Source organism: Spinacia oleracea, chromosome 3 (assembly GCF_020520425.1).
Source record: "Spinacia oleracea cultivar Varoflay chromosome 3, BTI_SOV_V1, whole genome shotgun sequence".
In the NCBI taxonomy this organism is placed as follows: Eukaryota; Viridiplantae; Streptophyta; class Magnoliopsida; order Caryophyllales; family Amaranthaceae; genus Spinacia; species Spinacia oleracea.
Window position 1 is genome coordinate 106,865,799 of NC_079489.1, and position 12,609 is coordinate 106,878,407.

At 39.6% G+C, this 12,609-nt stretch overlaps 1 protein-coding gene across 1 annotated transcript; it reads right to left on the minus strand.

The window, feature by feature from the left end:
* Nucleotides 1-5,917: 5,917 nt before the first annotated feature.
* On the minus strand, nt 5,918-6,337 carry LOC110785224 (uncharacterized). Its single transcript, XM_021989665.2, has one exon. The coding sequence runs from the start codon at nt 6,335-6,337 to the stop codon at nt 5,918-5,920; it is 420 nt and encodes a 139-aa protein (XP_021845357.2).
* Nucleotides 6,338-12,609: the final 6,272 nt, after the last annotated feature.

Consider the following 12,609-nt stretch of genomic DNA (forward strand, 5'->3'; position numbering starts at 1 on the left):
TCCTTCTCAAACATTCTAGAGAATGAACTGAAAATGCGGATTTAGCACCAGACATTCGATATCAATTATCAACTTTTTCTAACAAAAGCCATAAACTAGTTTCTTCTAGAAAATTCGGAGTATAAGATAAATCCCTTTAGAGATACGGTCCAAATTTATCCAAAATTTACGCCGTGTCTTTCCAAAATAGTTCGATCAAATTACTCATAATTAGAGCTATCAATTTTCAACCTAAACCATTGAACTCGCTGGGTTAATCCAATTGTTAAAATCTTGAATCGTTAATAACTCGTAAGCTGGAATCCGAAATTCGATATGATTCGATAATATTCAACAGGAATCCGAACCGTCTCGAAAATTTTAACCCAATTAAGATCCGAAGCCAATAACAAACCGTCATGCGGCTACCGAACCCTTTCTACCCGAACCGAATGGTCCCGAAAATCGTTAATGGCTCGATTAATTTCAATCCGAACCGTTTCAACCCGGGAAAAACCCGTTTACAACTTGAATCGTTTTAATCCGGACCGTTTACAACCCGGACTGTTTCAACCCGGTCCGTTTACAACCCGAATTGTTTCAACCCGTACCGTTTACAACCTGAACTCTTTCCATCCGAACTGTTTAAAATCCGTAACCCGTTTACAACCTGACGTATTTCAAGATACATGTTGTTTTAACTGAAATGACATAATTCATTAACAATAAAACTTGTTTGTCTCGTTTCGTTGTTAAACATAAACCAATACGAACATATGATAAACTTGTATTTACCAACTTTACAAATCGATTACGTTCTCGTTCTCATTATTGATTATTAAATATAACGTTATTAGTTATTAATTCATCAATAAATATTTCATGAACACGAAGTGATAAATTCTATTAGTCATTAGTTCATCGTTATCTATGATAGAACTAAGTCGTAAACTATATACTCACTAACTCTACTGGGTCATAAAATTTTAACACTTTTAAAATTTAGTAACCGTCGTTGTCTCTTAATTAAGACATCCATATTATAATATAAATGTATTAAAAAGTGTGATTTTAGTACTATCACGATATTGTTTATAATTTGTATCCAAATTTACTTGACCAGACGTTATCCCGACCCAATATGAACCCGAACCGATATGATATGAACTGGTTATAACCTGGCTAAACCCGTTTACAACCCGACATGCTTCAACCTGAACCGACTATAATCCTACCGGATCCGATTATAACTCGACCCGATATGAATCCGACCCAACATGAATCAGACTAGATACAACCCGATCGGGTTTGGGTCGGTTCGGGTTTGGACATTAAATTTTTTGATTTTACTATTTTACCCCTCTTACTCAACAACATTTACAACTTTCCATTCATTTTCTCTTACTTTATTTATTTGTTTCTTACATTCACCACCTTTTTACACATCTATCTTACTTTATTCATATTTTATTACTTTCACCCACCTTTTTACGCACTGTCTCTACTTTTTTTCTTAATATTTGTGCAAATAGTAAATGTATAGATCATTTTTAAAAGGATGTAATATAAAATATACAACTTTAAATATATAGTCAATCACTTTTCAATAAACAATATTGCATTTTAGACTAAATCAGCAATCATAAAATAATACAATCAATATTGAATAATATATAGTGAATTAAGAATTACAAATATACAATCAACACCTAAAAATAATACCAATTAAATTTTTCAAACAAAATATTTACAAAGTCGCCATTTAATTAGAAAATTTTACACTGAGTTTAACTCAATTTCTCATCAATATAGTCACCACCATCCATCTTTACATTATTTACTATGGATGTGAAAAAAACAAATCTACTTATCCATCCATTTCAACACATATTAAAGTAGAAAATGTTTTGGCCTTTAGGATAATCTTTAATTTAAGTGACAAATAGCCTACTTAATTTTTAGATAATGTTACTCCCTCCTTCCGTTCTTATATATTTCGTTTGTCATTTAACATGGTTATTAAGAAGTAGGGAACATTACAGGATTGGCAATCACTGTTGTACTTTATGGGAAATTGTTGTTTTTTTATTTCTTTTTAACAAGAAAACAAAATAGTTCCAAGTGTTATGAGCCAATAGAATTTAAGAAATAAAAGTGTCAACTCATTAATCAATCCATACTTAAACCAACCAATGAGATTACAAGAAATTTTATTGATAATCCAATAGAATTACGAGGTTAAAAAGAAAAGAAAAGAAATAAAAAGATTATTTTAGAACGCCTTAAAAAGAAATGGAAAAAATAATTTAGGACGGAAAGAGTAAATAGTTTGACAGTTGGGTACGTAATAGATGAAGGATGTGAAATGTATTAAATGAGAATTTACTAACGTTAGGCAGTCTAACTTTCATTAAAAAAAAGTACTTAAATTTTTTAAAACATAAAACAATTTTTTATATTTTTAATTGCATGTTAGTTGTTATAGCAACAGAAACTGTGAACAACTCAAAATTCAGACCTTTAAGTGGGTACTTTTACATCTAGGAGAAGAGAGATAGTTAGAGAGAGAATAAGAGAATTAAGGGACATTTTGTAGGGGTATTTATCTAAAGAAAAAGGGAATAAGTTGATATGATTCCCTTTATTGTTGTATTTTAGGCTTATTTCGTTACTCATTTATCTTTTTTATTTTTGAGTTCAGCCCAAAGTATTCTAAACTGATTCCTCAACCCCCCCCCCCCCCCCCCCCCCCCCCCCCCCGTTTTTCCATTCTCTTTTCTTCAACACCTAAAAAAAACGTTGGCCACCTTATAAATCCATCCCACCACCCTACCACCCTAGACAACATTAATACACTACCCCAAAACCAACCTAGCCACCTTCGAACTACCTCCCACTGCCAACCCACCACTCTAAAACCACTCTAGCTACCTTCGACCCACCAACCAAATACTAGCAGCGCCTCCCTAAACTACCTCTAAAACCCAAACCCACTAACCAAACCTAAAAAACCGTAGAAACTCATGACACACGAAGAATCCCAACAACCCACCCTAAAAACCATAACCCTAAAATTTCAAAAGAAAATAAAATCAATTCCAAGAATGAATATTAGAAAAATTACATTTTCTTATCTTCAATATCATGTCTTTAAATGGTAAAATTCAACTATAAAACTTCGGATCTTTTTCATGATCGAATTTTACCTTTAAATGTACATCAAATTTAGCCATTTGTGAAGTGAGATAACAAGAGAAGGGAGATATAAGGGCAGCGACATTGGCGGCGAAAGTGAGAGAGAGTCGGTGGCGGAATTAGCAAGGAGCTGAGAGAGCGGTCGAAACGGGGAGGAAAAACCGGCATTGGGGTGGAGACGACAGCGCTAGCAGCAACAACGTAAGAGGGGGGAATAGAGTAGTAGAGCAATAGTAAGAGAAGAGATGTGGAATAATCAATTAATTACTACCCAAAAAACACCTTATACATGTCTAAGGGTTTTGTTTTACTTTCTCATTCTTTCCCTTTATTGGTTTCATTCCCTTTACCCCGTGCGAACCAAATGGCCCATAAATAAAATAAGATTATTCCACATATAGATGATAAAATTTGTAACCTATAAAAAGTAGAACTTATACTTGGGGACACCTATATTTGTCCCTAGGCCCGAAGCGGTGTGTTCAATGATGAAACCAAACACTGCTTGACTAAGCTTTTCTAGTATGCGACGAACAGCCTGTGACTCACTGACAATCCCGAAAACAATATTTCCACTTTTAGAAACTGATATGTATAGTAATTGCTATGCTTAAATGCTGCCCGAAATAGTAATCGTATAAGATAAATATTCAAGTTATTACGTTGCACTACAATTAATCATTGGATAAAGAATAAAGAGTTGCACGCCAACTAATTTTCTAGAAGATTAAACCGTGAGTGGGATTCGGATAAAATTGAATAAATCTTGAAAAGTGGAAGTTAAACACCAGCGCTGGAAAATTCCAGCGCTAGGCAGGCACGCGCCACAATTATTCCAGCGCACCAAACATAAGCGCCATACTTTTCTGGCGCTGTAATTTGGTTCTCACCTATTAACGCAAAGTTAAAGTTTTAATCCAGCTGTAAAATAAAAATCTGGCGTTGCATTGTTAAGCGCTGAAAATTTCCAGCGCTCCTGATCAAAGCGCTAGAAACGTTCAGCGCAGTTATGTGCTTTTCAGAAAAATCTTATTTCTTCGATCTTATCTTATTTCAGCGCAGCTATAAATAGAGGCCTATGAAACCCCGGAAAATACACACATTTCCCCTCAAAAACCCTAAGCTTGAGTATTGAACAAAGCTTAACCATTCTCTCTCTGTCCCGCGCTTTCAACATTCTGTCGCATTAACACAATGTTAAGCAGACTCTACCCGTACAATCGCCCAACTATGTCGGAGTACTGCCGAAGCTTTGTCCCAATACCTAGCTTAAACACTAAAAACTCCGGAAGAATCCCGTCCTGCAGTCAGTCAGTTGCCAGCAGGTTTATGATTCCCAGGAGAGAATCACAATAATGCCACAATGCCGCATTGTGGCATTATTATGATTCTCTCTGGGGAACCTACTGTGTTCAACAAATAACCCAAATTTTTTTACCAAAAATCCTTTATGGACAATTCAAAATTCCAATTCATCAATCTAAAGGACACACGAACAATATCCTTGTATCCATTCTTATGCACATTAAAGGAACTTAAAAATTCAAGAGTAAGCTTTCTAAATGTCAATCTTAACATGCCATACATATGTTTCATTCCTACACCATGGAGTAATCTCCTAACTTCGTTCTCAATTCCCATATCATTCAAATCTTTTTGACATATAAAACGAGTAGGGGTACCTCCCTCAACTTGAGGTGGGCGAGCCAAGCTTGTTGTTCCTCACTAATGAGGACGATGTTCGGGAATGCCAGGTCAGGCTGGAACCGCGGTGGTGGTGGTGGTGCTTGCCTTGAGGAAGTTATCTCCGGCCTCCTTGTGATTCCCGTGCATGTCATCTTCGGTCTAGAAGCCATTGATGGTGAGATTTGAGAACTTGAGGTGTTTTGGTAAAATTTGGGGTTTTTGTGGAGAGAGAGTGAGAGTGAAATTGGTTGGGTGGAGGATTAAGAGGGTGTTATGGTGATGATTTTGATGTATGGTGTGATGAATTTGGGTGAGAGATGAGGGAGATATGGAGGCTTGAAGATTATAGGGTTTGGGGTTTAATGGAGGAGAGAAGAGAATGAAGAAGATGAAAGAAGAAAGAATGAGGAAAGGGGATTCAATCCCGTGGTTAAGGCTCATAATTCTCTTCTCGCCCGTCGGGCACTCGCCCGCCCGACGGGCATGTGGCTCGAAACCGGCCCAACAGGCACATGTCCGCCGGCCTGGCGCATTTACGCAATTCCAATTTCATCACCACGCACCCGGTCGGGCTGATATCGCCCGATGGCCACCGGGCGGCTGACAACTTCCTTCAGCGTCCATCTAGAAACCTAGAAACAGCTCCCTAGAAAACCGCCCGACGGGCCGACCCTCTCCCGCCGGGCATCCGACTCGATAGCAGTTCGACGAGCATTCAGCTGCCCGGTGGGCGGAAACACTTAATAATTAACACATCAACGCGCACCTGGTCGGGCGCTCCTCGCCCGGTGCCCACCGGGCGGTTGACTGTATACTTTGTTTCTCCTATTTTTCGACTTGCTTCGAACTAGGGGCCTCAAATCTGCACACTACTAAACATGTAGACAATGTAATTCCCTCTTCTCACCTCTCTAATACTATAGATTAAACTAAAAAACACACGAAAAGTACGAAAAATAAAATATATACTACCGTAAGCAATAAAATACGGGTTGCCTCCCGCAAAGCGCTGGTTTATTTTCAGGTCTCGCTCGACCTCATTACCTCAATATGCATCTCATGGGGCGGAAGGTTGGAGGTTTTGGACCTCAACCCCTTCTATATTAGCCCCCTCGTGGTAGAAATTCAGACGTTGCCCGTTGACTTTGAATCTTTCACTCATATTATTTTCTACCTCGACCGACCCAAATGTGCTAACCATGGTCACAGTGAACGGCCTAGACCACCTATACTTTAGTATCCCAGGAAGCAGCTTAAGTCTAGAATTGAACAATAGAACCTTTTCGCCAACTGCGAACTCCCTTTGAAGGATGTGATTGTTGTTCCATCGCTTAGTCTTTTCCTTGTAGATGCGGGCACTGTCATAGGCTTGTAATCTAAACTTATCTAGCTCATTCAACTGTAGTAGCCGCTTCTCACCGGCTAGCTTAGCATCCATGTTGAGTTGTTTGATTGCCCAAAAAGCCTTGTATTCCATTTCTACCGGCAAATGACATGCCTTACCATACACTAACCGATACGGGGAAGTACCAATAGGTGTCTTGAAAGTAGTCTGCTATGCCCACAGAGTATAATCGAGTTTGCCGCTCCTGTCTTTCCTAAATTTCTCCACTACCTTCTCAAGTATAGATTTGATCTCCCATTTAAAGACCTCAACTTCCCCACTTGTTTGAGGGTGGTAGGTGTATGGGTGGTTTTTGTACTTTTTTTGATCTCCCTACGGTGTTTTATAAGTTTTTGAATTTCGAAGGAGTCGCCACCAAACAATATTTAAGAGTCCGGTTTGGAAAGACCAAGGTTGACTCTTTTTGGATAAGGCATTGAATCTTAGAAACAGATGGGTGAGATCCGGGAAAGGAAACAAGATGCTTATTATGTGAGCTTTTAAAATTGTATTCGAGTACAAAAGAAGAAGCATTTTCGGATAACCCTAGTCATGACACTATGTTGGTTTGAACATGCATTAAGAACATGAATATTTCTACTTGTGTGAGATCACTTGCTTTAAAGTTAATTAAAGGAACCTAAGGCCGGTTTGTCCAAGAATTATCTTTGTTAAACGTGATGTGACCTTTTGTATATTGTTGAATTTAGCATGTGAGGTGATGAAAGCAATAAACAAGTAAAACATCATCACAATAAGTAAAGGAATTATTGAAAGTGCGTACAAAACCACATCACCTTAAAATAAGGTGAGTAAAAAGTGCGGAATTGAAATAGCAAGAATAAAGGTGCAACATTGAAATGCGATATTGAAAGGTGCGATATTGAAATGCGTTATTGAAAGGTGCGATATTGAAATAACGATATTGATATTGCGATATGGAAATTGCGTTATTGAAATGACGATATTGAAATTGCGATTTTAAAATTGTATTATTGTATTTGAGATCCGAATGCCAAACGACTACTTAATAATAAGTCGTCCGACACGGATTCAATTCTAAAAATCTCAACTTTAGGATAAGTTGCTCATCCCAAAGTGTCTTAGATTTTGATTGTTGAAATTGAACTTTGAATATTGGACTTTGAATATTGAACTTTGAATATTGAATCTTGAATATTGGATCTTGAACTTAGGAGGTGAAATGTTTAAAGTCCAAATCTTTTAATGTGAAAAAGATCTCAAATTTAATGTGCTTCATAACTTTAACATTGATTCTAGTTTAAGGATGTGGTTACAAACAACCTTAAACATCATAGAATCCATAACTTGTATTTGAATCAAAAAAGGGTTTTGATTTTGTAAAAATGTGTGATTCTTGTAAGTAACACTTTTAAGAGTAAAAGTGTCAACTTCACTAATCATTTTTGGAATAAAGATTGAATCTTGTTTGACATAATGGAAGTGGTGTTTTGGACAATCATTTGGAGAGGGTTTCAAGAGTGAAACCTCCCAAAGATGACACCTTTGCCATTGTTTTTCCTAGTTAATCAAGGGTATGAATCCTAATGATAACATCATAGGATTTTGGATTTAGAAAGGTAGAAGAGTAGAAAACATTGTAGATTTAAGTAGGGATTCGGAATTACCTAGTTAGGATTAGGTTGGATTTTCTATTAGTGCTCCCAATTGCTTAAATGCTTGAAATTATATAGGAATTTGTAGTTTAGAATTGGATTTTGTATTTTGATTTTGAGAGCAGATTTTGAAATTACGATGTTGTGTTTATGATTTTCTTCCCAAATGCTTAGGAAATGAGGGCTTAAATAGATAATTAACCGGCTAAAATCCAAAAGCCACATGCGCCTGGCGCAGGCGACGTAGCCCAGAATCCGCCAAAGCAAGGACGATGACGCCGTCCTTGCCTTTGTCTCTTATGGCTGTACCTTTGTACGAATTGTACGAAGTTAGCACGTAGTGAATGCTTAAAGATTAAGGCTTGATTTGCGTTTAAAAACTAGCCGTTTTGAATTTCGAAATTGTGTTTGGACTCAGTTTTACGGGACGTGGCCCGGCATGTTCGATTTTGTGGGTCGACGCCCGAATTTGGATTGCTTAGTGTCATTTTGACTGGAAAAGTCCCTGGAAAGCCAATGGAGAGATCCGTTGGGTGAGATTGTGTTTGGATTTTGAAATTGATTTTCGGAAATGGAATTTTGTACCGAGTTCCGTAATGGGAACGGGCTCGAGGATTGAATTTTGGAATACATTTTAGCAATTGGGACTTCCGTACGGAGTTGCACCAACCACCTAGCAAGGATAATAGTTTCGTCATCATCCCATTAGGGGAGACACGATTTAGGTGTCTATAGAAGTCCCCACTTTGACTGAGCGTTCGGTTAGAAAAGCGATAGTCAAAGTTTTCGAATAGGGACGGAGAACGGTCAAGATGTTCTGCAATCAAGACCATTCTTTGTGCGCCTGTACCTGCACAAGACAAGCGTTAGAAAAAAGGATAGAGTCCACCTCCGTGCGGTTGTGACGACTCTGATTTGTACTTGTAATGCTTTCCCATCTTTGGTTCAGGACGGAGCTTGGCATCGAAAACTTTGGATCTTGAAATTTTGAATTTTTGAATTTTGAAATTTTGAATTTTGAATACCTTGACTTATTCTGCTAGGGATATGTCCACCGGGTGAAAGAGTTTTTTATTGACTCTTAAAATTTTAAAATTATAGGCTGACTTTCCTGGAGCTTGGGTCCGTTTGGAGTCGAACGCCTGAATTCTTGTATTTTTCGGACTTTGTATGCTTGAGATATTTATCTGTTAATGTGGGAGAAACAATATACACCAATATTCATCGGAAGGGAGCATGATTAGATGTTTGATGCCTGGTGCAGAAAACCGTAGCAGCAAAGTACGCGCAATCATCACGGAGGACCGCCCGTAGATTCTTCCGCGCATGGTCAGAGGGGTTGCGTCTGGCGCAGGGTCCTGCATCCCACACAGGGCTGGGCTATATAAACCCCCTCTCCGCGCTCTTTATAGGAGCACATTTACTTGTTTGTTTTGTTTTCTCAAAGGTTGATTTCTCTCTCCCCTTGGTCTAGTTGCTCTTGCCTTGTCCATGTAAGTATTTCATGTCTTGTTTATGAAATAACTTGTATGATTGCATGTAGTTTCGATTCTTGCACTTGAAATATTTTGTATTTGTTGATGTAGTACTTGTAGGGTAGTAGGCTTCTTGTATCTTTTAGGAAGAAAATTGTTTGGTAGCCACTTGAACCTGAACTGTTGGAACTTCGTAGAATTTTGAACTTTGCTTTTTTTTTTTTTTTTTTTTTAATTTTGTATTTTTTTTAGTTTTGCACTCATCCTTCGTAGACAATGACTCCATTGGTGACATCGTTCGGTCTTGTAGGAGAGTAGGCTAGGCTAGGCTAGCCTCGATGTTGTTGTAGAATTCTCGAATACATGCCTCGGCATGGATAGCCTGACCGTTAGTATGGAACTTGATTACCTGCTTTGGCAAGGATAGCCTAGGCTTTGGTGTAGAATTTAATTACCTGCATCGGCGTGGATAGCCTAGGCGTTGGTGTAGAACTTGAATACCTTCTTCGGCATGGATAGCCTAGGCGTTGGTGTAGAACTCTCCATTGAAGTAGAGGTCCCTGGCTAAACTTGTATTGCCACTGGGGAATTTTTTTTAGGACTTTGGTTTTTGTACGGGCTAGTATAAGATAGCCCCCAGGTTTGTAAGTTGATTTTTTTTGTATTTTGAATGCTTTAGCATGCCTCGTCGTATTCGCAGGAAGCCTGCTGAACGCTCGACTGTTCGAGCGGCTATAAAGGACGCTTCATACAATGAAGCGGCTAAGGTGGATGTGCCACTACCGGGTGTGGTACCACAGACAAAACCGGCTTTTGAGGGGGACGGCTGGCCGTCTTCAGATCTTTCATTTTGTCCCGAGTTTCATCTGTCTCAGCGGCCGCGCGCTGGCTTGGTAGGTTTTGCACTATGTCTTGAACTTGTTTCTTGAACTTGTATAGGTTTGAACTGATCCACCCTTTTTGTAGGCTGATGGGGAGGCGATGCGTACCTATTGGTCCTTGACGGATCTTTGGACCATTTATATTACTGTTTTCGACGCCCAGGAGACTCGAGCGATTTGGAATCAGACGGGCTTTGCTCCTTTCTGGGAGGCATTGGGAGGCTTTCGAGGGCAGGCGGGCTTCAAAGCCCGGCTACACGCCCTGCTGCAGCTGTGGTGGGATACCAACAACACCTTTCATATGGTCTGGGGGGAGATCACCATCACCCCTTTCGAGTTTGCTATGATTACAGACCTTCCTTTTTCCGAGAGGGACGTGACCTTTGATCGCAACTTGAACTGGCAGTCGGAGGGCGTCAGGGACTTGATTGGTCCTGCCGTTGATTTGATCTCAAAGGGCACTCATACCTCCTTGGCGATGATTATGAATGGGCTTTGCATGACGGGCATATCAGCAGAGCAGAGGGTTTGGCTCTTCCTCTTGACTCTTGTAGGTAGAGTGATGGCCCCGGGCAGAAATAGCCGCGTCCTGGTGGGCTTCCTGTGGTCTTTGAGGGATTTGAGGGCTGTTTTAGGCCTCAACTGGGGTGGTCTGGCATACAACCACCTTTTGTACGAGATGAAGAACGCCTCCTGTAGACACCTACTTTTGTCCCCATTCCCGAAAGGGAAGGTTCGATGATGAGAACACAAATCTCCACTTGACAACGACTCTCCTATAAAATAACGAATCTCAATTCCCCTTTTCATTTCACCCGAAACCTACTATTTATAGAAACCTGCTATTTATGGAAGCCTGCTAAAAATAGTAACTGCTGTAATGGGTAGTTGTTAAAAGTGGCAAGTCATAAAAGATAGAAACCTGTCAGAATTAGGTGTTGCACTCCAACATAAATCCTAAATGAGATAGAAATTGCGAGAGAATCCTATTCCTAATACGATTCGAAAATAAGAGTTACGTATTAATTAAAATCCTAATGAGCCTAGAGTTCGTAACGGGCCCAGACGCATTCCATCATAAAATTAATACGCACTAAAAGACTCGATTAAAGTCTCATACACTCCGGATTCTAAGAATCCTAATCTGACAAAGAAACGGCTCAGACCCTATTTTCAACGCCTAGCTCTGGGCGCTGAAATCTTCGGCGAATACCTGGGACGTGTTCTTTCCTAATTCCTCGTGGATTAGAGTTCTACAATTCTATCTTTCCACGAACTCTTTTCTATAAATAGGGCCCTAAGTTCGACGTGAAAGGAACACAACACACAATTATTATTCTGAGTATTGACTCTAAACCCCTAAGCCTAAGCCTCACGCTGCATAACTGATCACGCGTCCTGTCGCAATCGATCCATAAATCGAACAGAACGTATCCTGTCCCATAACTTGAGATTCGTTAAATAAAAGGAGAAATAGCAAAGTCAAAGTGGTTAGTTTTCTGAAAACCGTGACGCACCTCTCAAGGGTGCGTCGTAATGTGTCCCTTTTCCATGGTTTAATTGCTTTCCTCGCCGTTTTATGAACTGTTAAACTAACTAAAACTGAATGTTCTATCACGCCTAATAAAGATAATATGTTGGGAAATTGGATCATCATGCTAGGTCCCTTAAAACAATCTAAATCAGATAATCGCGTTCGACCTAGTACTATATGTTGCATATTGTTAAAATCAACTCAGATTAGTTTAATAGTTAACTCATGTCCCTTCAATTATTTATGCTGAGCTAGTAAGGATATCCTTCCTCTGGAGTTATCGAAGAGCGAGTACTCCTCTCGGTAGTTACAGTCCCCCGAACCCTCAATCTCTACCTTGCGGGTGTATGTTGAGAGATCCCCACACCAGGGATCACAAGGGAACCTACGACCGTCGTGGTCAAACATAATTGCACTCCCTTTATGTCACGATAACCGGGTTTTGTCAGTTTTTCTCATTGTCGTTAAAAACTGAATGGCGACTCCTATATTACTAGTCAATTGGGTGTAAACTCACAGGAAATCCAATTACACTTGATTTGACAAAAAGAAACGTCACACTCACGAGGGACAAGGTCACGCATTAGCCTCGTGCTTTTTCGACCCCCTCACAGTGGCGACTCTGCTGGGGATAGTGAAGGAAATACTCTTGCTTGTAGGTAATCAAAATCGCCGAAGGGTGAAACGATCCTACCCCGCGTTTTATTTCCCCATCAAGTTGGGACGACCTGAAAATCAGCATATTAATGTGAACGGACAGAACCGCATAACGAATCTTGGCTCCCTTGATGTTTCATCTCGGGAATTGGGGACTAAGGATACCCATCGCCAACCGGGG

What these genes read in the sequence shown, in the direction of transcription:
- LOC110785224 (XM_021989665.2), bottom strand. Translation starts at nt 6,337, where the DNA reads ATGGAATACAAGGCTTTTTGGGCAATCAAACAACTCAACATGGATGCT.